Source organism: Rhinolophus sinicus, linkage group LG13 (assembly GCF_036562045.2).
Source record: "Rhinolophus sinicus isolate RSC01 linkage group LG13, ASM3656204v1, whole genome shotgun sequence".
Taxonomy (NCBI): domain Eukaryota; kingdom Metazoa; phylum Chordata; class Mammalia; order Chiroptera; family Rhinolophidae; genus Rhinolophus; species Rhinolophus sinicus.
Window position 1 is genome coordinate 57,143,724 of NC_133762.1, and position 22,138 is coordinate 57,165,861.

Below are 22,138 nucleotides of genomic sequence, written 5' to 3' on the forward strand. Positions count from 1 at the left end.
TAAATTGGTTCAGCCACTATGGAAAACAGTATGGAGTTTCCTCTAAAAATTAAAAATAGAACTACCATATGATCTAGCAATTCCACTTCTGGGTACTTATCTGAAGAAAACAAAAAACACTAATTTGAAAAGATATAGGCACCCCTATGTTTATTGCAGCATTATTTACAGTAGCCATGATATAGAAAGAACCTAAGTGTGTTCATCAATGGATGAATAATAAAGAAATTGTGAGATACATACACACACACATACACACACACACACACACACACACACACACACACACACACATATATATATATATATATATATATATACACATTCGTGTATAGCTTAACATAAAAAATTATTCAGCCATAAAAATAATGAAATCTTGCTTTTTGTGACAACATGGATGGACTTTGGGAGCATTTTTCTAACTGAAATAAGTCAGATAGAGAAAGATAAACACGGTATGATCTGTCTTGTATGTGGCATCTTGAAAAAAATAAAACAAGCTCATAGATACAGAGAATAGACTGGTGGTTGCAAGAGGCGGGGAGTAGGGGTGGGAGAAAGGAGTGAACTCTTTGTGTGTTTTTTTAGTTGAAATAGAATACAGTAGTACCTCGGTTTTCGAATGTCTCTTTGACGAACATTTTGGTTTATGAACACTGTAAACCCGGAAGTAAATGCTTCTGTTTTCGAGCATGACTCAGAAGTTGAACATGTCACATGGCTTCCCCTGAGTGCAAGATCCTGAGGCCTAGCTGTCAGCTGTTTTCGAACATTTCAGAACTCGTGGATTACACTGGAAAACCGAGGTATCACTGTAAAAAAATTTTTTAAAGAAGTGTTTGTCAGAATGCGTGATGAATGAGGTTTATCAGATCACTGACTCTCGATCTGCTAACCAGGGACTTTTGTTCTCCTTAATCAGAATTATAAATATAAGTAGTCTTAAATATTTGTTCAGAACATCAACGTGGCCACATGTTTCTACTTCATATTCTATCCAATGTGTGATATTTGGTTGGCATTACAGGGGCCCATGAATTGTATTTGAGAGATCTTAGATCTCATGAACAGTGTTAGATTTGCTTTTCCATCTAGTCCACAGCCTCCTATGAAACCCCAAATGTAGTCAAATTGTGAATGCCTACACCAAAACAATATAAAATAATACTATTGCAATACTAATAATCTTTAAAACCCAGGAAAGCAAGAACTAGCAGATTTAATGTGCTACTTAACAAAAAATAGGTTTAATTAGGGAAAAAACTGGGTAGGTAGAAGACTCTTTGTACAGATGGTAAAGGGGACTTTGAACATTTTCAGGGGCTCAAGAGGTTGATGGTACTGTTTGTTTGTTTTTTTAAATATATAATTTCAATTCAAATGAAATGGCTTTTCATATTTTTATGAGTGGGAAACTTATTTTTATACAGATGGAAAAGGAGTGTAGGAGAGAAAAAAGAGGAGTAAGGGAGACAGAAAGATTCAGAGTCAGAAAGAGACTCAGAGAAGTATAGTTTTCTGTGGTTTCTGAGTAAGTATTATGAAACATAAAAAATTTCTAAAAGATTCAAAGGAAAGAAGCTACCCGGGATGGGAGTAACTGGAATGGGTTTACATAGCTAGTGAACAGAAACAGAGACAAGGAGGAAGATCCTGTTGGCTCCCTGGGGGAGAGTAAAGGACATCACAGAGATGACAGATCTGAGTTCAGCACTGTCCAACAGAACTTCCTGCGATGATGGAAATAGTCTGTATCTGCGCTGACCAATATGGCAACTAACCACCTGTAGCTTTTGAGTATTTGAAATAGGCTACTACAACTCAGGATCCGGATCCGGATTTTAAATTTTGTTTAATTTTAATTAATTTAAATTTAAATTTAAGTTATGCATGACTAGTCACTACCACAGGATCATTCATGCAGTGTTCATGGGTGTGGGGAAGGGATACAGAAGGGGATACCTTTGGCCCAGATGAGCCGATTTTTGTACAAAGTGGGTCAAATGAGGTGGATAAAGCAGGCGTGTAAAGGAAGCAGGGAGGTGGCCATGATGAGGAACCGTATCATTTTTAGCATGCTTTCAATAAGGTGGCAAACTATATTTAGGTAAAAATTAAAACGATGGAACTTATCTCAACTACTTCAACAACAAATGCAAACTTGGGTTGCTTTAATGACTTAATATTAACATAGAAGAAGATGTTCAGACGAGTATGAGAAAGCATTGAAATTTAGGCAGAGGGTGGAGGAGGCATACAGATCACTTCTAAGGAGCATGCAGAGGGCTTTGTGACCCTTCCGTGGCACAGTGTCTGGCATATAGTAGGTACCCTGTAAATATTTATTTAATGACTGTGTGCGGTACCAGAGTAGGAAGCAATAAGGAAGGAGTCCAGACATGGAACATGCTAAGGCTCATGGGGCTCTCATCCTCTCTGGGGCATCTTGCAAGGACAGGCTTTTGGGATTTAAAAGGCCAAGATTGGAGCAATCTGAAGACTCAAGATTGGATGAGGTGACCCCAAGAATGAACGTAGAGAGACCTAAGTGTCAGACACAGGAAGAGGAAGATGGGAGGAGGCTGAGATACAGCTATTCAAAATGTAGGCGAATGAGGGGAAGTGACATCTTTATGAATGTAAACCTCCTTGTGGGGAAAAAATATTTCCTCTTGTGGTAGATATTCATCACATGGCATCCTTCTCTCCATGGTTGTCTAGATTGAGTGATTTTAAAAAAAAAAAAAAAGGTAGCACTGGATGATCTTAATTTGTTCTTTCTACCAAAGAGAAGTGTCTCCCTCTCTCTCTCCTTCTCCCTCTCCTCCATCTCGCCCCCATCTCTCTCTCTCTCTCTCTCTCTCTCTCTCTCTCTCTCTCTCTCTCACACACACACACACACACACATACAGCATTATGATAAACTTTTAGGAGATTTAGATTTTTGTGTGCGTACTCCAAATAATAAAATGCCCTGGAGACTGTTGGGAAGGGAAAGAGTGATAACTGAGTAATAACGAGGTTGTTCATTTTGTAGCTATTCTTCAGCTTCTGTGAGAAAAATGTGGATTATGAAACATTTAAAGCGATCAATGATGCATGTCTTGTCTATGATGGTCGACTCGTGATCGATATGAACTTCCACACCAACGACATAGCCATCAGAGCTGCCGGCTCCCTTACCAAATTCTCCAATAGATATTACTCAAATGAGTGGAGTCACAGTAGCTTCAGTTCCAAAGAAATTGGTTTCCAACTGGCAGCAGCCATGCTCAATCTCTTTGATCCGACCCTTGAGCCTGTGACAGAGCCTCCAGCTGATCTCGACCGACTCATCCCCATGTACAAGGGAGCCAAGATCCAAGGTGTGTAGTAGGCCCCCTTCTTCCCTCTGATAAAGCCAACAGTTAGTGGGTCAGTGCTCAGGACAGCCTGTCATGTTTCTCTTGGGCTTAATGAGGAGACTCCTCTGTCCCTCAGTGGGTTTGCAGAGACAGAGGAGGGCTCCCTCTCGTTTTTTAAGCATTTATTATGGACCTGGCAGTATTATTATTATTATATCATTTGCATTTTCAGTATTTATGATGGACTATATCATAACTGTGGTCCCATTTTACATATAAACAAACAGACTGGGATACGATTAGTAACTTGCCCAGAGGTCACTGGGTGTGATGCCCTGACATCTTACCAAACCAGCATTCTCATTATAAGTTCAGACATGAAGAGACCCTTCCAAGCATCCCAGGTCTTAGTCTGCTATCTGGATGGATAAGCAAAACCATTTCCAGCTGTAAAACAGTTCACATTCATCCACTAAGCCTTGTTGATCCCTAAAGAAATCATCACGTGAGTAACACAAGATTTCTTTATGTTTAAGAGGTGAGAGACAGCTTTGAAACTTTTAGTGTCTTTGAATGTTGTAGACCTTTTACCAGGAAAATGTACATTCTTACAAAATTGTTTGTTCACTTCCAGGAGGTTGGAAGAGATTGACCATTTGAAATAGGCTACTACAACTCAGGATCTGGATTTTAAATTTTAGACTAACTCCCAAAGCCATCCATAGACCCCTAAGGTGTCCATGACTCGAAGCCTGTAAATAGAACATCAGACTAAAGAGACAAAAGCCCTATCTATGTTCCAGTCCTTGTCTTTTCTACCTCCCTAAATGGCCTCAGAGAAGTCCTGCTCTGCTTCTCATTCTGGACGAGCCCTTAGGAAAGGTGATGGCCCTGGGAGAGGAAGAGAAGGGCTGGGTGTCAGAGACCAGAGCTAGGTCAGGTTTGTACTTCTGGGACAAGTTAGAAATATTAAAAATGTGATAATGATAGTTTTCTAAAGCATTGAACAAGAAATGTACTGATTTTCCTTATAACATTCACTTTTTAAGTATTTTTGTTACATATTGGATAAGTGAAGGGAGATGGGAAAATCACTGCAACATTTAAAGTCTCTAGAGGTCTTGGTCTGGCTTTGGCAGGTGTAGGGTAGAGTGACGGGAGTTATAAGGAATCACAAGATACACAGGATCTATTTGGCACATCTTGGAGCATTGTTGGCTATATTATGGGGTATAATTATGGGGTAGAATGGCACATTCACATTGATTTTACTAAGTAAAACCCACTATCCCAGGGAGTTCCTTGCTAATAGCAGTACGTTAGGGAAGGTGTGAGTAGCACACACCATTTGTAGGCATCTCCATTTGTCCTGTGGCACAGACATAAGCTCTGTTACCCACCTTAACAACTGAAATAAAATGTGGAAAACTTGCCGTTTCCTCTAGGAGGCATTCTTCCTGGGTCTTACCATTATCTGCATATTGCCAAACCTGCTATTCCAACTCCCTTGAAGGTACAAATGGCCCAGCCTGATTTTGTAAGTATTATTCCTGAATTTCATTTTACTTTCAAATATAACACTTTGTTTACAGGGGGGTGAAATTCTCTATTCAGAGTCTTTAGTGTAATGTATTGTTTCATGCATCAGAAGGCCACTGTGGTAGCCGGCCCCAAGATGGCCCTTGGTGACTCCCGCCTTTTGGTATTCATGCTGTTGTATGGTCCCCTCCCACACTGGATAGCCAGTGACCTGTGTAGCCAGTGGGATATTGTGGAAATGACAGTGTATGATTTCCAAGACAAGGTCATGAAAGGTATTACAGCTTCCATCTTGCACTCTCCTGGATCACTTGCTGCCATGATGTAAGGTCTCCCAGACAACCCTTTGGAGGGCTCCATGTAGTCAGGAATTGAGGATCCCTGCACCAGCCATTAGCCATTTGCCAGGCATGTCAGTGAGCTGTTTTGGAAGTAGGTCCTCCAGACCCAGGCAAGCCTTCAGATGATGCAGCCCCCAACAACATCTTGACTACAAATTTATGAGACCTTGAGTCAGAACACCCCAGCTAAGCTATTCCCAATTCCTGACTCTCAAAAACTGAGGTAATAAGTTTATTGTTGTTTTGAGCCACTAATTGATTTTTAATAGTTTTTCTAGAGCAGTTTTAGGTTCACAGCAAAATTGAGAGGAAGGTACAGAGATTTCCCATATAACCCTGCCTCCATTCACGCATAGTCTCCCCATTATCAACATCCCCAAACAGAGTGGTACATTTGTTACAATTGGTAAACCTTCATTGACACATCATTATCATCCAAAGTCTACAGTTTGCATTGCGGATCACTCTTCTTTTTAATTGAAATTTATTGGGGTGACAATGGTTAGTAAAATTACATAGGTTTCAAGTATATAATTCTGTAATATATCGTCTATATATCACATTGTGTGTTCACCACCCAGTGTCAGTTGTCCTTCCATCACCATATATTTGATCCCCCTTACCCTCATCTACCACCCCCACCCCCCTTTCCCTCTGGTAACCACTAAACTATTGTCTGTGTCTATGAGTTTTTGTTTCTTTATTTGTTTGTCTTATTCCTTTGTTGCTTTTAGTTTTATAGGGGATCACTCTTTTTTTTTTTAAGACAATTACTTTTTTTTTCTAACTTTTAAAATTTATTTTCAGTGTGTTCTTCCAGGACCCATAAGCTCCAAGTCAAGTAGTTGTTTCAATCTAGTTGTGGAGGGTGCAGCTCACACTGGCCCATGTGGGGATCGAACCTGCAACTCTGATGTTGGCGAGCATCGTGCTCTCACCAACTGAGCTAACCCGTCACCTCAGGGGATCACTCTTGATGTTGTACATTCTATGGGTTGGACAAATGTACACTGACATGTATCCAGCATTATTATATCATACAGAGTAGCTTCACTGTCCTAAGAATCCTCTGTGCTCTGCCTATTTAACTCACCCTTCCCCTTAACCCCTGGCAATAAGTGATCTTTTTACTGTCTCCATAGTGTTGCCTTGTCCAGAATGTCATATAGTTGGAATTGTACAGTACGTAACCTTTTCAGATTGGCTTCTTTCACTTTGTAGTATGCATTTTTTTCCTCAATGTCTTTTCATGTTGATAGCTCTTTTTTTTTTTTCAGATCTGAGTAGTACCATGTTTCCCCAAAAATAAGACCTAGCTGGACCATCAGCTCTAATGCATCTTTTGGAGCAAAAATTAATGTAAGACCCAGTCTTATTTTAACATAAGACTGGGTATAATATAATATAATATAATATAATATAATATAATATAATATAATATAATACCCAATCTTATATAAGACTGGGTCTTATATTAATTTTTGCTCCAAAAGATGCATTAGAGCTGATGGTCCGGCTAGGTTTTATTTTCTGGGAAACACAGTACTACCTTGTCTGAATTTATTTCTCCATTCACCTACTGAAGGGACATTAAGCCACAAAGTTTTGAGGTAACTTGTGATGCATCAATAGATAGCTAAAATAACCACCTTTATGGCAACATGGCAAGTAAATTGTGTAAGGTCTGGAATGTCCATGCCGATCCTGTTGGTCTCCTGCCCTCCCTGAATTACACCAGAAGGACCATCCAGGAGATGTAGAAGTATGATGGGGACATCCCTGGGTTCAAGGTAATGAAAAAGGGCACATGTGGTTGGTCAGTTGGCAAGCTCCTCAAATAAGATTATCTGACAGATGGTCCCAAACTAGTGTTTGTTATCAGCTGGGGGTTTTCTTTCTGATGTGCCATGTTTGCTTTTTTTTTTTTTTTTTTTTTTGTCAGTGAGGCAGACACTGGAAGTTGCCAACATAACTTCAGTTCCCATTTTCTTACCTGAATATTTTGGGGTATCAATGATATGACCAACTGAAACACATTTTTCAGATTTTCTTGAGAATAGGGTCAGCCTATAGCAGGTTCTGGTCCATGAGACATAAGTGGAAGCTTTGGAAAATTCCTCAAAAGGGGAGCAGACTCAAATTATATAGATTAATGGCCTTTGGCCCTTCTCCCTTGAGGAAATCAGACTCCCAGCTCTTTCCTGTACTTCCCATGGACTTTTAACAAGTTATTCAACTCCTCTGCATGTCTGCGATTAATAGAGATCATATATACAGTAACACTGCCTTTTACGGACAAAGCAGGTGACTGAGCACTGGTGGGTGTTGTTGTTAATCGTGGTTCCTAATAAGTAATGAAATCTGGTTCTTCCAGGGAAAGAACTGTGTTTAAAGCTTATTTCCCTTGGGTCTCTCCCAGATACTTTTAGGTATGTATTGTATATGTGGTCTGATGCAAAATTTTCTTACAAATAAAGAAAGGATTATAACAAATGATGTTCCAGTGTCTATTGCTTCATAAAAAAACTTAGCAGTATGAAGCGGTCACTTGACTCTGCTCAGATTCTGTGGGTCAGGACTTCAGACAGGGCACAATGGGAAGGGCTTGTCACTGCTCCACAGTGTCTGGAGACTCTACTCAGGAGACTAGAAGATTAGGGGGGACATAATGGTTGGATCCTCTGAAGGCTTGTTATTCACCTGAGCTGGGATGACTCAAACACAGGGTGTGCTGACCAGAGCATCATACCTGGGCTGTCTGTGTGGCCTGGGCTTCCTCACAGTATGGCAGCCTCAGATTAGTCAGGCTCTAATGTGACAGCTCAGGGCTGAGTGCAAGTATCCTCACTAGCAAGTTGGAAGCTGCATTGCTTTTCATGACCCGGGCTCGAAAGTCACACAGTGTTACTTCCCTTACACCCTCAGTTGGAGCAGTCACAGCCCACCAGGATTCAAGGAGAGGGTTCATCTTGCAATGGGAAGAGTATCAAGGTCATATTGTAGAAGAGTGTGTGGGACGGCAGATACTGTCGTGGCCATCTTTGAAGAATGCAGTTTGCAACTGACAAGGCGAGGCGTCCGATGGACAGGATGAAGCCCAGATGATGTGTTCAGGGGCTGAGCACTGTGGTCATTGTAGATAAATAACTGGAGCCAAATCTGTTCCAGATCTAGAAGATACTGGCCTTGATTTCGGACGGAGCCTTGTTCCCAAGGACACTGTGATTTCCTACGTGCAGTCTCATTTATTTCTGAATAAAGCCAGAGGAGGAGCCAAAAGGGATTTTTAGATAATGAGAGTTTTAGTAAGAATGCAACTTTAATAGATTCTTTGGCTGGTGCTATGACAGTATTTGAACAGGACCCCTGACTTTAATTAACCATTCTGCCAGGTGGGCCTCCTTTTTAATTAGTACAGAAGATCTAAACAGATTTTTTTTCCCATTTTATTCTCCAAGGAAAAAAATGTAGGATAGTTCCATGGCAATCTTTTGGGGTTGTAATTAATTTGATTAAGTAAAATTGTTGCCAAAATGGTCAGGCAGTCACCTACATGTAGCCAGTTGATCAGGATGATCATTGAACAATATTTCACTAGGGAAACTAAATTACTATTCTTAGAACAAATGTAGTACCGATGAATCTTATCAGGCTTTTATACCACTCATGAATTGGAATAGTTAAGTAAGAAGTTACTTTAGTAATTCATGAGCTCTCTGAGAGGTAACCTGACAAAAGGGAGAAAGGAGACCCCAAGTCGTATACATAATAAACTAATTTACATATTCCAGTCCACATGCTTTGTTGGCTTACACACCACAGAGTAAAGAAATTTGTCACAACAAATTCTGCTTTGGATACCATTAAATTTAAAATTGTGTGTTCATCATGAGAGCTGGGAACTTGATTTCTTGCACACCAACTTTGATTAATCCTGTGTCTTTCATTTGGCATGAAGTCCAGGGCCATTTTCTAACCTTTGTCAAAATCATAAAGGAACTTGAAGGATAATTGTATTCAAGAAAAAGGGAAGGAAAAAGATACACACCACCAGAACGAGTTACTCCATTAAAATCTTAAATTCAAGATCCAGATTTCCTAACAATTTACTTATATACTTAAAAGGAAGAAACTAGATACATTCTTCAGAATTGGAAAATGTATGAAATCATCCTCATTACCCCAGAATCCCTCATGCGATGGCAGGGCCGGAAGCTGCCTTAACTCTTTAGTTGAGTGATTTTCTGGGAGGAGAGGCAGACTGCATTCTGCACTTCTCCGGATTTTCCTAATCTGTCAGCAACTGCGTAGGAATGACCTAAATAATTTAGATAGGTATGCCCGGCCCTACAAGGGTAATCTCCGTCTGAGAAACCCATCTGTAGGAGCATTGTCTTTAATGTCAATGCAAAATATTTTGATGCATTGCAAATTCCCAGAATGTTTCCCCCCAATTATGTTAACACAGTGCCAAATCTCATTAAATGGACACAATTACTACTATAGTTATGATTAGCTATCATAGCACAAGTCATTTCTTTCTCTACAGTGTTGCTGCTTTCTACGTTCTTTAAGCCCTCATAGCTATAATGTGCTAAAACATACAGAAGCAACCCAAAGATTATAATTCAATTTTTAAATTGAAAAATAAGACCAATGCCTCCCCTTCCCCCCAACAAACAGATCCATGACAAGAAGTTATTGAAAATGGTGCTGATGACACCACCCTTTTGGAACAGGCTGACATCAGAAAGCAACTGTGCTCAGACTCCCTGCTTTCAGCCAGCAACCTGCCAGGGCACCATGTCACAGTGGCCCAAGTTTTGGGGTGCTCAGCCTTGGCCAAATCATCCCCCCTAAACACAGGGTCCTTGTGAGCAGAAGGTGGAGTATTTAGTGAAACTCTGCCAAGTCAAGATTTTCTCAGCCACATGGGCAGATCGCAAAGTGTGCCCCTTGATGCCTGGGTTCCCTTCCTTAATCACTCAGTATAAGGAAATATTAAACAGGAGAAGAAGGGTGGGCCAAGATGTTGCTCTCCAGTGAACCCTGAAGAAACCTGGTGCTAAAACTATGCCAGAGCTGTTGACAGTGCCCCTCTCCTGGACCCCTACCCTACCACAAAGATAAGTGGGTGGCCCTCCGCAGACACTCACTCACCTTTTCCATGAAGGCATCCCTACTGCAAAGGGGCCTTCCACATCTGGGGTCTGAGACTAAGCTTAAAGCTGCTGGTGCCTAACTCAAAGGGCCTTTAAAGTCTTGTATTTCATCTTAGAAATGCATGTGACGAGCACATTCTTTATTTTCATAGAGCTGTGTGTATTTAATTCAGAAATAGTATTTGCTATGATGGGCTACTAAGTAAAGTTGATGACAGGGATCATTCTGTGATGTCAAGTGCCCAGCCCAGCTGCGCCTCAGTCTGAGCAGTCAAGACTTAAAGTAATCAGACCGTAATGAAAAAAAAAAAAAAAAAAAAAATCCGTGGGGTAATCTAGGGCTAGAGAAATACCTGTGGCAAGAGTAAAAGGTGAAGGGATGTAGGATAAGGAGATCAGACAGTCTGCAGCCTGTGGCTCAAACTGGCTTTTCCAAACTCTTCTCCTGACAAGTCCCACCCTTCCACACTAGACCCTCCCTCCCTCCCTCCCTCCCTCCCTCCCTCCCTCCCTCCCTCCCTCCCTCCCTCCCTCCCTCTCTCCCTTCCTTCCTTCCCCCTTGCTTCTGTTTTCTATTTCATTTCTCTCTCTCAATGTTTTTCATCAAAAGTTTGGTTCTTTGCCACAGCACAGCCAGAGTATTTAAAAACTTTTAGCCATTTAGAAGTGTTATTCATTTTTTTTAATTTAAAAACTATAGATAATCAAATGAACAGAAAGAGAAACAACAAAATGACCCAGTCTCCCAACCACAGAAAATAACCATTAACATTTTGTTAAAATGTTGATTTAAAAAAGGAATAATCTATACATTTTTAAACTGCTTCTATAGTATAAAATATGCTGTGAACACATTTCCCTGTTGTGAAATACGGTTTACCGATAAGTTATATTGGTTGTGTTGTACCCCATTGTGTGATGTACCATTGTTTTGTTAGGTAATGCTTCGCAGAATTTTTTTTTGGATCCCTTTGCAGTGGAGGTGGATTTCCTCTCTGTATCCATCCATCTCTGTGGACGATGGACCTCTCGCACCACCTCTGAGGTGCCATCCCGCAACCCCTTTCCCAAGCTGTGTTTGTTCTCTCTTCCAACCCCAAACACCCTATTTCTCACACATACTTGCAGCTGGCCAAGGATTTACCTAACATCCCCCCTGTATACCTTACCTTGTGCCTTTATAATTGGCTGACTCCTCAGGGTCTTACCATGTGATATCCAAACAGCACCAGTGCTTCAATTTATTTAAAAATCCAGTTAAACCATGTGTCCTTGTTTAGACAAAATCTCCAGGGGATGTCCAGGACTAAGCCAATGTTTGGGATCAGTGTAGTCCAACTTGTCCTGGATTTCTAAATGCCACATTCAAGCTCAGAGCAAAAGCTTAAATCTATATGCACTTAGGAAAGATTTATTGAGCGTTACCATGGATTAAGTTCAGATTCTAGGGGTAAAGTGCAGGTTCAACCACTACCAACAAAACCCATGTCTGTCTGCTGTGGGTTCCGGTTTGGTTGTCTGAGCCCCTGGGGAGTGTGTCTCTGGTTGGTAGATCGGTAGCTATTAGGGGCTGAAATAGAAAAAGTGGTTGGTTGTGACACGGAATAAAACGGCATCTTTCCTTGTCATCTGGGTTTATATGGCCGTTTTAGCCAGTTTCTACGGGACATAAAGCTTTGACAATTTACAAACTAAAAAGTAGCCTGCAGAATGTGTATGTGTATTTCCCATAAACTCGAACCTTCTTCCTGGCAACAGACCTTACCAAACAGCTGAATGTCCCCAAACCCAGCTGTCAGGGAACTTTTACTTGGTTCCTTTGTTTAAGTACATTTTAAAAAACTGAAATTCTTTCTGATCACTTTTGACTATGAAGTTTTTCTCAAAATAGTGCTGTGAAAAACTAAGAAAATTAACAGTCTTAACACACTCACAGAAGGGCATAAACTCAGTTCCACATATTAGCTATGCCAGGTAATAGAGAATTGGCTGTAATCTAGCAACTAATTTAGAAACACAGAACAACGCAATCACAGTTTAAAATATCTGAGGAACATTCAGTCATTAAGTCCAAGTATGTGGTTTCGGACACACTGCTAATCTTCTGTTGAATTTAATTAATATCTGTTACTGTTATTTGCAACAAACAATAAGATACAACCTGCCTGTTATATTTGGAAAATAAATTGCTATGATAAAGTTCCCAATGTCCAAAAATGTTTCTAGTGTTGTTTTTCTGACCCACTCTCCTCCAGGGTTCAGAAATAGTAACAGGTAATGCGAAAGATGGAACTTACTTCCGAATACATATTAACAAGTATAAAATGGTGGAAACGATTACATGCCTTTCTAAGGAGCCTTTCCCTACCTCCAACTATATCCGCTTGTTTGGCCAGCATGAGCAAGTCCTCAACAACCTGTGTGCTCGGTACGAGGACCAGCTGATCACAGATCTGTACAGGTAAGACGGACTGTGCATTTTACTTAGGGGAAATGCAATATATAGTGTCTTGTGAATGAAGGGTGTGTTTTGTAATGCACCAGATAAAAAAACAGGAATCCATGGGAGAAGCTAGAGTGGCAGAGATTTTGTTTTAATATCATAAAGAATATCTGACGGCTGGCATTGGCCGGAAAGTGGAGAGTCACATGGGGGAGTGCGTGGACTCCAGATGCACCCACACATGGCTCTTGTGGCCACATACAGGCCTGGGTCCCAGATGCATCCAGCACGGCCTGCGTGCCTCATGTGGGCCCAGAGGGGATGATCTGCACGTTCCTTTGATACGGTGCTGCTGAGGACAGTGGTCAGAAGCTAAACCGTAGTTTGGGGAGCAGGATGTGGAAGCACTTGGTTCTGGTGGAAAGTCCGCAACCATGGACAGGCTGTTTGTGACCCTAGCCTTCTTTCACCTGGCTAATGCTCAAGCAGGGAAAGGCGGACATTTGTCCAAGGTGTTGTTAAGGGAATTCTGCCCTGGAAGGTTGGTTTGACTAGGTTATCTAGATCTCAGTCTTTCAAACCCTAACATACTCTTTTATCCTACAACTCTAGGAAGGCTAGAATTTTAGGGTAGAAAGCTGCTTCTGGATATAGTCTGCTGCTTAGAAAAGTTAGGAGAATTCTCCTTTATTCACAAAACACGATGATGACAGAGTTAGGATAAAATATAGACAAAGGACTTACGTCATAGAATTCCAGGGTCCTTACCACCCGGGGGTGACTGCCAGGATAGAAGCAGTCTCTCTTCCCTCTTAAAAGGTTTTTAAATTATAGAATACATTATACAAACAAAAAAGTATATAAAACATGTATGCATATTTTAAGGGTTAATAGTGCTAGAAATTTATCTGCCTACCACCTATGTTAAGAAATAATTCCTTACTTCAGGAAGTAGAACCCCCTCTGTGTCCTTGGGGTAACCATTATCCGGCAGTTTGGGTTAATCATTCCCTTTTTTTCCTGTAAAGCAGGGATCAGCAAACTTTATAAAGGGTCATACAACTTCTGTGACAACTACTCAACTCTGCCATTATTAGTGTGAAAGCAGCCAGGGGCGATACATAAATAAATGAGCTATGTCCCAATAAAACTTTATTTACCAAAACAGGCGCCAGGCCAAACCTTGTTTTAAAGATATGCCACATATATACGATTTCCTAAATAATATATTAGTTTGTTTTGCCTTCTTTGAATCAATTCCGTGGCTGACTAGGGAAAGTCTACACTGCTTAGCACTTTTTGTAAGGCCCATCATAGTAATGCATGTAGTTGTAGTTCATTTGTTTTCCCTGGTATATAGTATTTCCTTATATAACTGTGTCATAGTTCATCCATCTATTTTCCTATCGATTGATATTTAAATTGTTCCCAGTTTGGTGCCATTACTAACAGTGTGGACACACCTCATTTGCAAGAATTTCTCTTCGGTGTAGTATGTGATGCTGAAATGTTCCCCAAAGTAGTTGTATCTATTAAACTTCCTCCAGCAGGGTATGCAAGCACCTCCACAGCCCAGGCAATCTTCAGTGCTATTAGACTTTAAAATGTGGCCGTTCTGGTAGTGTGAAAAGGTGTCTTCCCATGGTTCTAATTTTCCCTTTCCTGATTAATGATGCAGCTTAGTAGCTTTTCATTTGTTGATGGGCTGTTTGTGGTAGTTTCATGAAATGCCTGTTTATGACCTTTGCCCATGTTTCTTTTCGGTTGTCTTCTTACTAATTCACAGGGATTATGTGTATATTCTGGATGCATACTGTGTTGGTTATATATTCTTAATGTATCTTCTATTTTGAAGCTTGTCTTTTCATATTATGGTGTCAGTAGATATTCTTAAGTTTAACATAATCTGTTTGTCTTTGGGGTGTCTTGGGTATTTTTGTCCCTTTGCTCTTCCAATAGTTTTATATAAACTTTTCAAGCACTGTGAAAAGCCCTGTTGATTTGATTTAAAATATATTTAATCTTAGATCAATTAGGAGAGAATTGACACCTTTGATATTACGTCCAATATCATAGCATAGTATATCTTAATTTATTTAGGTCTCTTTAACATCTTTCAATAAAGGTTTGTACTTTTCTCCATAAATGGCTTGTATAATTTTTGTTTAATATGACCCAAAATGGTTTATATTTTTATTGCTATTGTAAATCTCATTTCTTATTGATTGCTGCTGTATAGTATACAGAAATGCACTAACTTTTTGTATGGTTTTGTGTTCTGCAAATTTTCTAAACTCTCTCCTTCATTAATCTACAAACAATTTCCCTGTAGATTCTCTTAAACTTTCCACTTAGAAAAATTGTGCCATCTATAAATAATGACAGTTTTGTTTCTTCTTTTCCAATGTTTCTAACTTTTATTTGTTTTTCTTATCTTACTACATTGGCTAAGATATGCAGTAAAAGGTAAAATATAAGTAATCAGGGTGGCACCCTTCCTTCATTCTTAATCTTAAAGGGAATGTGTTCATTATTAAATGTATGACATTTGCCATACATATTTTTGTAGACACCCTTTATCAGGTTAAAATTTCTTCTTCTTATTGGCTTGCTAAGCATTTTTATCATTCATGGATTCTAATTTTTTTTCCAGAAAGAGTACTTACTTTCTGAAACCTTTTATATATGAGGATATTTTCCTAATGCTTTCAATTATAAACTATATTTTGATAAAGTATCAAATTCTTTAATCATAGATTTTCTCTCCTCAAAACTTTGTAGATTTGACTGCAATATTTATCTAACATAAAGAAAAACACATTTATAAAGTTACTTCATTTGTTCCTTAGCTTGTACATAGGATTTTATTTATTATTCCTCTCAACCTTACCAAAAATATTTGAGTTAGAGTATCAGTTGTTTGTTAAAGAAAAATTTTACCTGATGGGGAGGGATATGCTGAGTCTTTTCGGAACAGAAAATATTTTCACATTTGACCAAATTCAAAAGCCCCAGATGGTTTGTTTTCCCTCAAGAAGAAGGTGATGTTGAAACAGACAGACTTATTTTGTGAGCTTGGAACCACTAGTCATGGTACAGCTGTTAACTGATGATAGCAGTAATTTAAAAAGTTAATTTGACTTGCTAAGAGGGAATATTTAGGATCGCAAATAGAATGACACTGGATATTAGGACATCCTAATTGACATCTGTAAGAAAGACACAAAGAGGGGCAGGAAAATGGTGGCTGATCATCAAAGGGGTCACTGGTCATTTTGCGGTACTGCAGGCACTGCCATGCTTCTTAGTCGCTCCCATGTGTGTTAACATGTACATGCAGCTGCAGCCACATTCTTTTCAAGTGCCGCAAAATGCTGCCATGTCCCAGTGTTAATTCTTGGCCCAGCACTGCATGCCCTGTTGTCAGATGGACTGGCAAGGTTCTTTCCAAGCAGTCAGGGTGCATGGTTTAGCTGATTTTGGCCATAATATGATTATGGATTGTTTCCCTGACCTCGGCAACATCTCTTGTTTGAATCCGGGCGAATTTCCATCCACTGTGTCTGGGGCACCTTCCTCCATGCTGGGAGGGCTGACTGCTAACCAGCCGCTCTATCATCCGCAAGTCAGGCATAACCTGAAGATCAAGTTCCTCTCCAGTTCCAAAGGAAAGCTCAGATCCTTTCTCTCCACTTCCTCCAGTCTGATCTCACCTCATCAAGGTCCAGAACAGAGCAGGCACTGGCAGTGCCACCGGGACCTGCGGCAGCCACAGGGGCAGATGCTGTGGCAGCCTAGGCATTATGAACAGTGGTTCCCGCTACATGCAGAGGGGCTTGCTTGAAGCCATTTGGGGACACGTGCTGGCGGCCAAGCAGTCAGCCACCATGACACACAGGCAGACAGCTGTCACAGGACGGCAGTGCCACTGAGGGTCTGGAGCCCAGGCTGGCTTGGATTCCACCTTTATTCTTTGTTTTCACCTTAGAGCACCAGTACAAACCACTGGCGATGAAGAAAACTGATTCACTGCTGGTGACTGCATGTGTATGCACAAGTGTGCATGCCTGTGTGTGAGAGACAGAGAAATGATCGATTGATTGATTTACCACTTTGGTGCCCATTTTTATTATTTGTTAATTTTGAGCCAACCAGCATTTAAAGTCACATAACAAATGTTACTAATTTTCCCCCCCCAAGCCTCCCCTTAAGAGCACTTGTGTCTCACATGCACACATACACACACCTGTCACAAACCTTGCAATCCCCACGCCTGCTACGTCCTTTGATGATATTTAGAATGAGCAGCTGATATTGTTCCTCTCTCAGGACACTGGGGACAGAGGAGCTTCATGAGGGAGTCACAAAGTCAGAAAATGGGAACTATGGATGGAGAGGAGAGGGGAGGCAGAGGCAGTTACCTGCAAAGACCCTGTCACAGGGTTTTAACAAGGCATGTCCTGCACCTTCTCTGCTTTCTTAACTCTACCTCATCTTCATTTACCCACTTATCGGTGTCCCTGCGGAGAATGGTCTTGCTCACTGAATCCCTCCCGCCTTAGCCTTAATTAACAGTCTGTAGCATCCTTTATCCTCGCGGCGTGAATAGGTCTTGCCCTAGCTTCTTTGTGTGAGCCCATCAGATACTCATAAACCTTGATTAAATCACCTCTTGTCACATCTTAACATGCTCAGCTCTCAAAGACTGCCCTCATACGGCCCTCCTGCAAGCACTGCCATCCTCTCCCACACTTCCCCAAACACTCGAATGGCCTATTTTTAGTGGGTAAGTGCTGCTGTGCACAATATTCTAAATGGGATTTGAGCAGGCCCTTTAAAAGGCTGCCATTACCTTTTTGAACTGTGAAGCTCCAGAAGTTACGCCCTTAGGAAAATGGCCTTGTGCTATCTCTGTCTTTGGAGCTGCAAAGCAGGATGCTGCCAGCCCACATTGTCTCATAATTCATTTATTAGACTCCAATTGGAGTCATTTAATCATGGCTTAAATGTTTTCTGTTCCTCTGTATTCAGTGGCCTGGTTCTGCTTCCAGTAGAAAATCACACACTAAATTCTAGGTGCCTATTTTTGCAGACTTAACCAAATGTTCTTGAAATACGACTACCCACTCCAATATCTTAGTTTTTTCATACATACCTAAAAGTTGTTGGATACTAGTTCACCCAAGATGCAAATTTCCCTTTTGGCCTCTTGTCAAGTCACCGACCTGCCTTTTTATAGGCTCGTTAAGGTATTCTTCCTCATCTGTTTCATTTCAAATAATGCCAGTTCTGTTTGATAGCCTTACAAAAAGTATTTTTTCAAATGATTTGCTAAATTCAGTAATTTTTTCTCTTCATTTTACCTCCCAGTCATTTACTCGTCTATTTTGCTGCCCTGGTAGAAGGCAATCTCGATTGGGCGTGCTCGCATGCTCTGTCTTGGGCTCCTCACCAATCATCCCCAGGCCTCTGGCTCCAACATGCAGCTTCTTGCCTAGCAGTTTTTCTCAGAAGATCACATAGCTGTGAGGCTGAACCCACATGTTTGAATGTCCCTCATTACTGAGATGGTCAATGTTAGATCTGGAAGTATAGACCAGTGTGGGGGCCAAATTCCATTTGATACAACATATGTCCATTTTTAGTTGTAATATTGCTTTGACTGAAAAACTAGGGTTTTGTTTTGTGTTTTGTAGTATATGTCACCTCCTTCTTCCCACCATGACATTTGTGTGGAATTAACATTTCTTGGGATGGAGGACAAGATTGTTTTGAACTGTCCTGAAAGTATAGACAGCGTGTGTCCCTTCAGATATTCATGTGAAAGATTATCATGTGAAAGAAAAACAAACACCCATTCACATAGTCAGGAATGAATATTTAAAATAATGAACATGTGGAATTCTGCATAAAGTATGCAGTTTTTTAAAAATCTCATTATCCAATATGCTGTAATAATTTTCCTCATTTGTCATGAGAATATAGTTTGAAATATCATCTTAGCATTTATTAGAAAAGCCCAGATTGAGATTTTTTTATGGTTTTGAGGTATTAGGAAGGGATAAATTCTTATCTCAAGTGCCTCACAATTTATTGATGTTGATAAGAATCTTTGCCTTGAGGATTGTGCCCGTGAATGAAGGAAAAATGAATGTGCCATTTCACAGCTAAGACTTTTTCTTAATGTTAAAGGCCTTTATTAATGAGAATATAAAGACTGAACAATGAAATGTAGTACCTGTCAACCTCAATCCAAAGTGGGAGGTGAGGGGTGGGAGCTCAGGTTCATTCATGGATTACTCCCCATCAGCATTTCTCCACCCCCCTTGTTCAATGTGAACTCCCACAGTCATTGTATCCCCCTTCCAAGTGGGTATTATTACCTGCTAAACAAAGGACCTTCATAGGCTCCCTACAATAGAAAAACACCAGTGATTCCATTATCTGAAAGAAACGTGTATGTTAAAATCACATAGTAATACCCAAGAGAGACGATTTCATTTCAGGGATGGCCCTGAATCCCTGAAGGCTGTGCTGGAGTGTGAACTATACATGGAAGAAGTCATGTAAGTGTGTGACTGTTGGACCACATCTACAATATTATTTTAAAAATTTGAACTTTTCACCAAGCTTTATAAAAACAAAGAAATACCTTGCAGCGAGAACACCACTGCCATCTGCAAGTTATCTGTAACCCCCCATCTCCACAGCTATCACTCTGGCCATTGTCTTTTGTCATGCTGTGCCTGTGCACTCTTGGCATATATTCTAATAGAATTTGGTTTGAAACTCCAACAGTGTGTACAAGCAATTGTTACTTCTCTTTCCTTAGAGTCGAAAGGACACTAGGGTTAGTCAAAGGGTTCAGTTCTTGCATTGCTGCTTATTTGCTTTGAGAATGTGGGCAAGCCGTTTAACTTCATTGAGCATCAATTTCCTCACCTATACAGTGGAGATATTATCTATGATAAATCTGCCCATGTAAGAGGATAAAAGTAGACAATAATGTGAAAGTATTTAAAAGATTTAATAATGTACTATACAACTGCAAAGTTCTGTAATTATTTCAGCTCAAGTGTTCATGTTCACTACAAGTCCATATTAACATTTATGGAGAGGCAGATACTTCCAGCCTTTTATGCAAATTATCCCAAATTAATGCAAATTTAGGAAAATACAGTGCTTCCTTTAAAAATTCAAGTGAGTAAATGTTTTAAAATGGCATTAATATATGTGCTTGCTATATCTTATTTTTAAAATTGTCTATTTGGAGGTACCTGTGAATTCCATATGCTTCTTTTTCAGAGTCCTGCTCAGAGAAAAAAATTAGGGAGAGGTTATTATCAAGAATTAAATAAGTGTGAAATCAGATGCTCTATTCAGAGTCAGTTATGTATGAAGACTAGAGGTGATAGCGTACTTCCCAGGGCTCATTATAGCAAAGGAATGGATCAAACATTTCTATATAAGCAACACTTAAAGATGATTTTATTTCAAACCACTGGACACCAAAAGCAACCAAGTAGGTTCTTCTACATATCATTTGAAATTTGAAATTATGAGCTATTTGAATTACAAAGCATGTCTAGAACCTAATGTGTAGTTTTAAAAATTGCTTTGAAAATTTTTTATGCATTGTTAAGCGTTACAAACACCTTATACCTGCATTGTCCAATACGATAGCCGATTGCCAGTGTGACTATTTAAATTTGAATTAAGATTAAATAAAAAGTTCAGTTGCACTAGCCACATTTCACATGCTCCACAGCCAATGTGGCTAGTGGCTACCATATTAGACAGTACAGAATAAGGCATTTCCATCATTGCAGAAAGTTCTGTTGGATGGTGCTGCTGTAGACCAGTCACTTTGACAGAATTTGCAGTGAGGGGGTTGAGCACAGCATCTATGGAAAGTCATTTCCTAAAATGCTAATCACCAATCACCAGCCCCATTTGGCTCTGAGTCCCTGACATGAAGCTGTAGTAGCTAATAGATGGGTGCTCTGAAGGCCCAGTGGGTAGAAGGAGGAAGTGATTTCTCTCTATACTCACTTTTGTAGGGTTAACCAGAAAGAAATCAAGTTCTTCTCAGATAATATGTCAGATGGAGAGGGAGGATGGTGTGGGACAAGGGGCAGAGCAGGCAAGCTTTCTGGGGCTTTTGGTCACACTATAGGAGAGGCAAGGGGCACTTGGTCTTGCTGGCTGAAACAAATATTCCGTGTCACCATATTATGTCCTTCCCTGTCCCTTTATGCTTGTGTATAGCTCAACTGGCCAACTCCCCAGCAGCCTGCCATTTCCTCACCAGTTATGCACAGCAATCTTGATTACTAACATCCTATCCCATTGTCAGATCCCAGGTTCTTGATTTTGGGTTCAGATCTGACTGGAATATTCAGAACTGACTTCTGTCCTCTGAGCATTTTTGTAATATCACTTTTCTTTTAAAACTTTTGCTTCAGGAGTTAAAGTCCTTTACAAATTTTCTTCCTCCTTCTCATCTGGCAGTATGTGGGTTGAGGGTTATTATTTATAAGTCTAAAATAATAGCTTATGAGCCAATAGTTACTAAATTCCTTTAATATAAATACCTCTTTACCAAGCTTCAAAAAACAACTGAGTTGTTCTATTGTTATTGGAACTGTTAAAGTAAATACATTTCAGAAATCATGTTTTCAGTCTCCTGAACCATGAGAAGAACCTGGCCTGCCTGCCCGCTGCCTAACCTTTTTATGGCAAACTAACAACTGTAAAAAGATGCTCTGATACCAACTGGGCAGCTTGGAGTTATCACACATGAACATTCTCATTCCTTTCCTCCTAGGCCTGGATCTTTTTATGTTTCTTTTTGAGGATTACTATGTACATGTTTGTTTACTCTTTAGTATTTTCCATTACAAAAACAATACATGTTTATTACATAAAATTTAGGAAAAATATTTTAAAAGCTAAGTAAAATCCATTACCTAATCTACTACCCAGAACATATTTGTATGACTGAACTATATGCGATGAGAAGAGTTAAAGGGTAACTGCTATCTGCTCCTAGAATTAAGACCTGCAACAAGCTCATGGACAGTGCAACTTACCACTCACAGAATCTTGGTGCTAGGAAGGATCTTAGAAACAGTCATCTCACAGATAAGAAACCAAAGTGGCAGGGCTTGCCGTGGGTCACAACCAAGATAGTGACATCAATAATACCAGAACCAGAATCCCCTGACTCTCAGTCTAATTCCCTTTATTCAGGACTTGGGGAGTAAGTTTTCCATTATGCAATGACATGCTGTAGAGAAAGCACTTCCT

The 22,138-nt window shown here is 40.1% G+C and overlaps 1 protein-coding gene across 5 annotated transcripts in view; it reads left to right on the forward strand.

The window, feature by feature from the left end:
- CFAP61 (cilia and flagella associated protein 61) overlaps positions 1 to 22,138 on the forward strand; it is a 332,611-nt gene that overhangs the window by 267,770 nt on the left and 42,703 nt on the right. For 4 of the 5 annotated variants that reach the window (XM_019712531.2, XM_074317334.1, XM_074317333.1 and 1 more), the window contains exons 23-25: positions 3,038 to 3,365; positions 4,790 to 4,881; positions 12,642 to 12,847. The exons of the other annotated variant lie outside the window; for it this stretch is intronic. In XM_019712531.2, the coding sequence (XP_019568090.2) occupies positions 3,038 to 3,365; positions 4,790 to 4,881; positions 12,642 to 12,847 (626 nt within the window). The remainder of the gene's footprint in view (positions 1 to 3,037; positions 3,366 to 4,789; positions 4,882 to 12,641; positions 12,848 to 22,138) is intronic. 5 annotated transcript variants of the gene reach the window in all.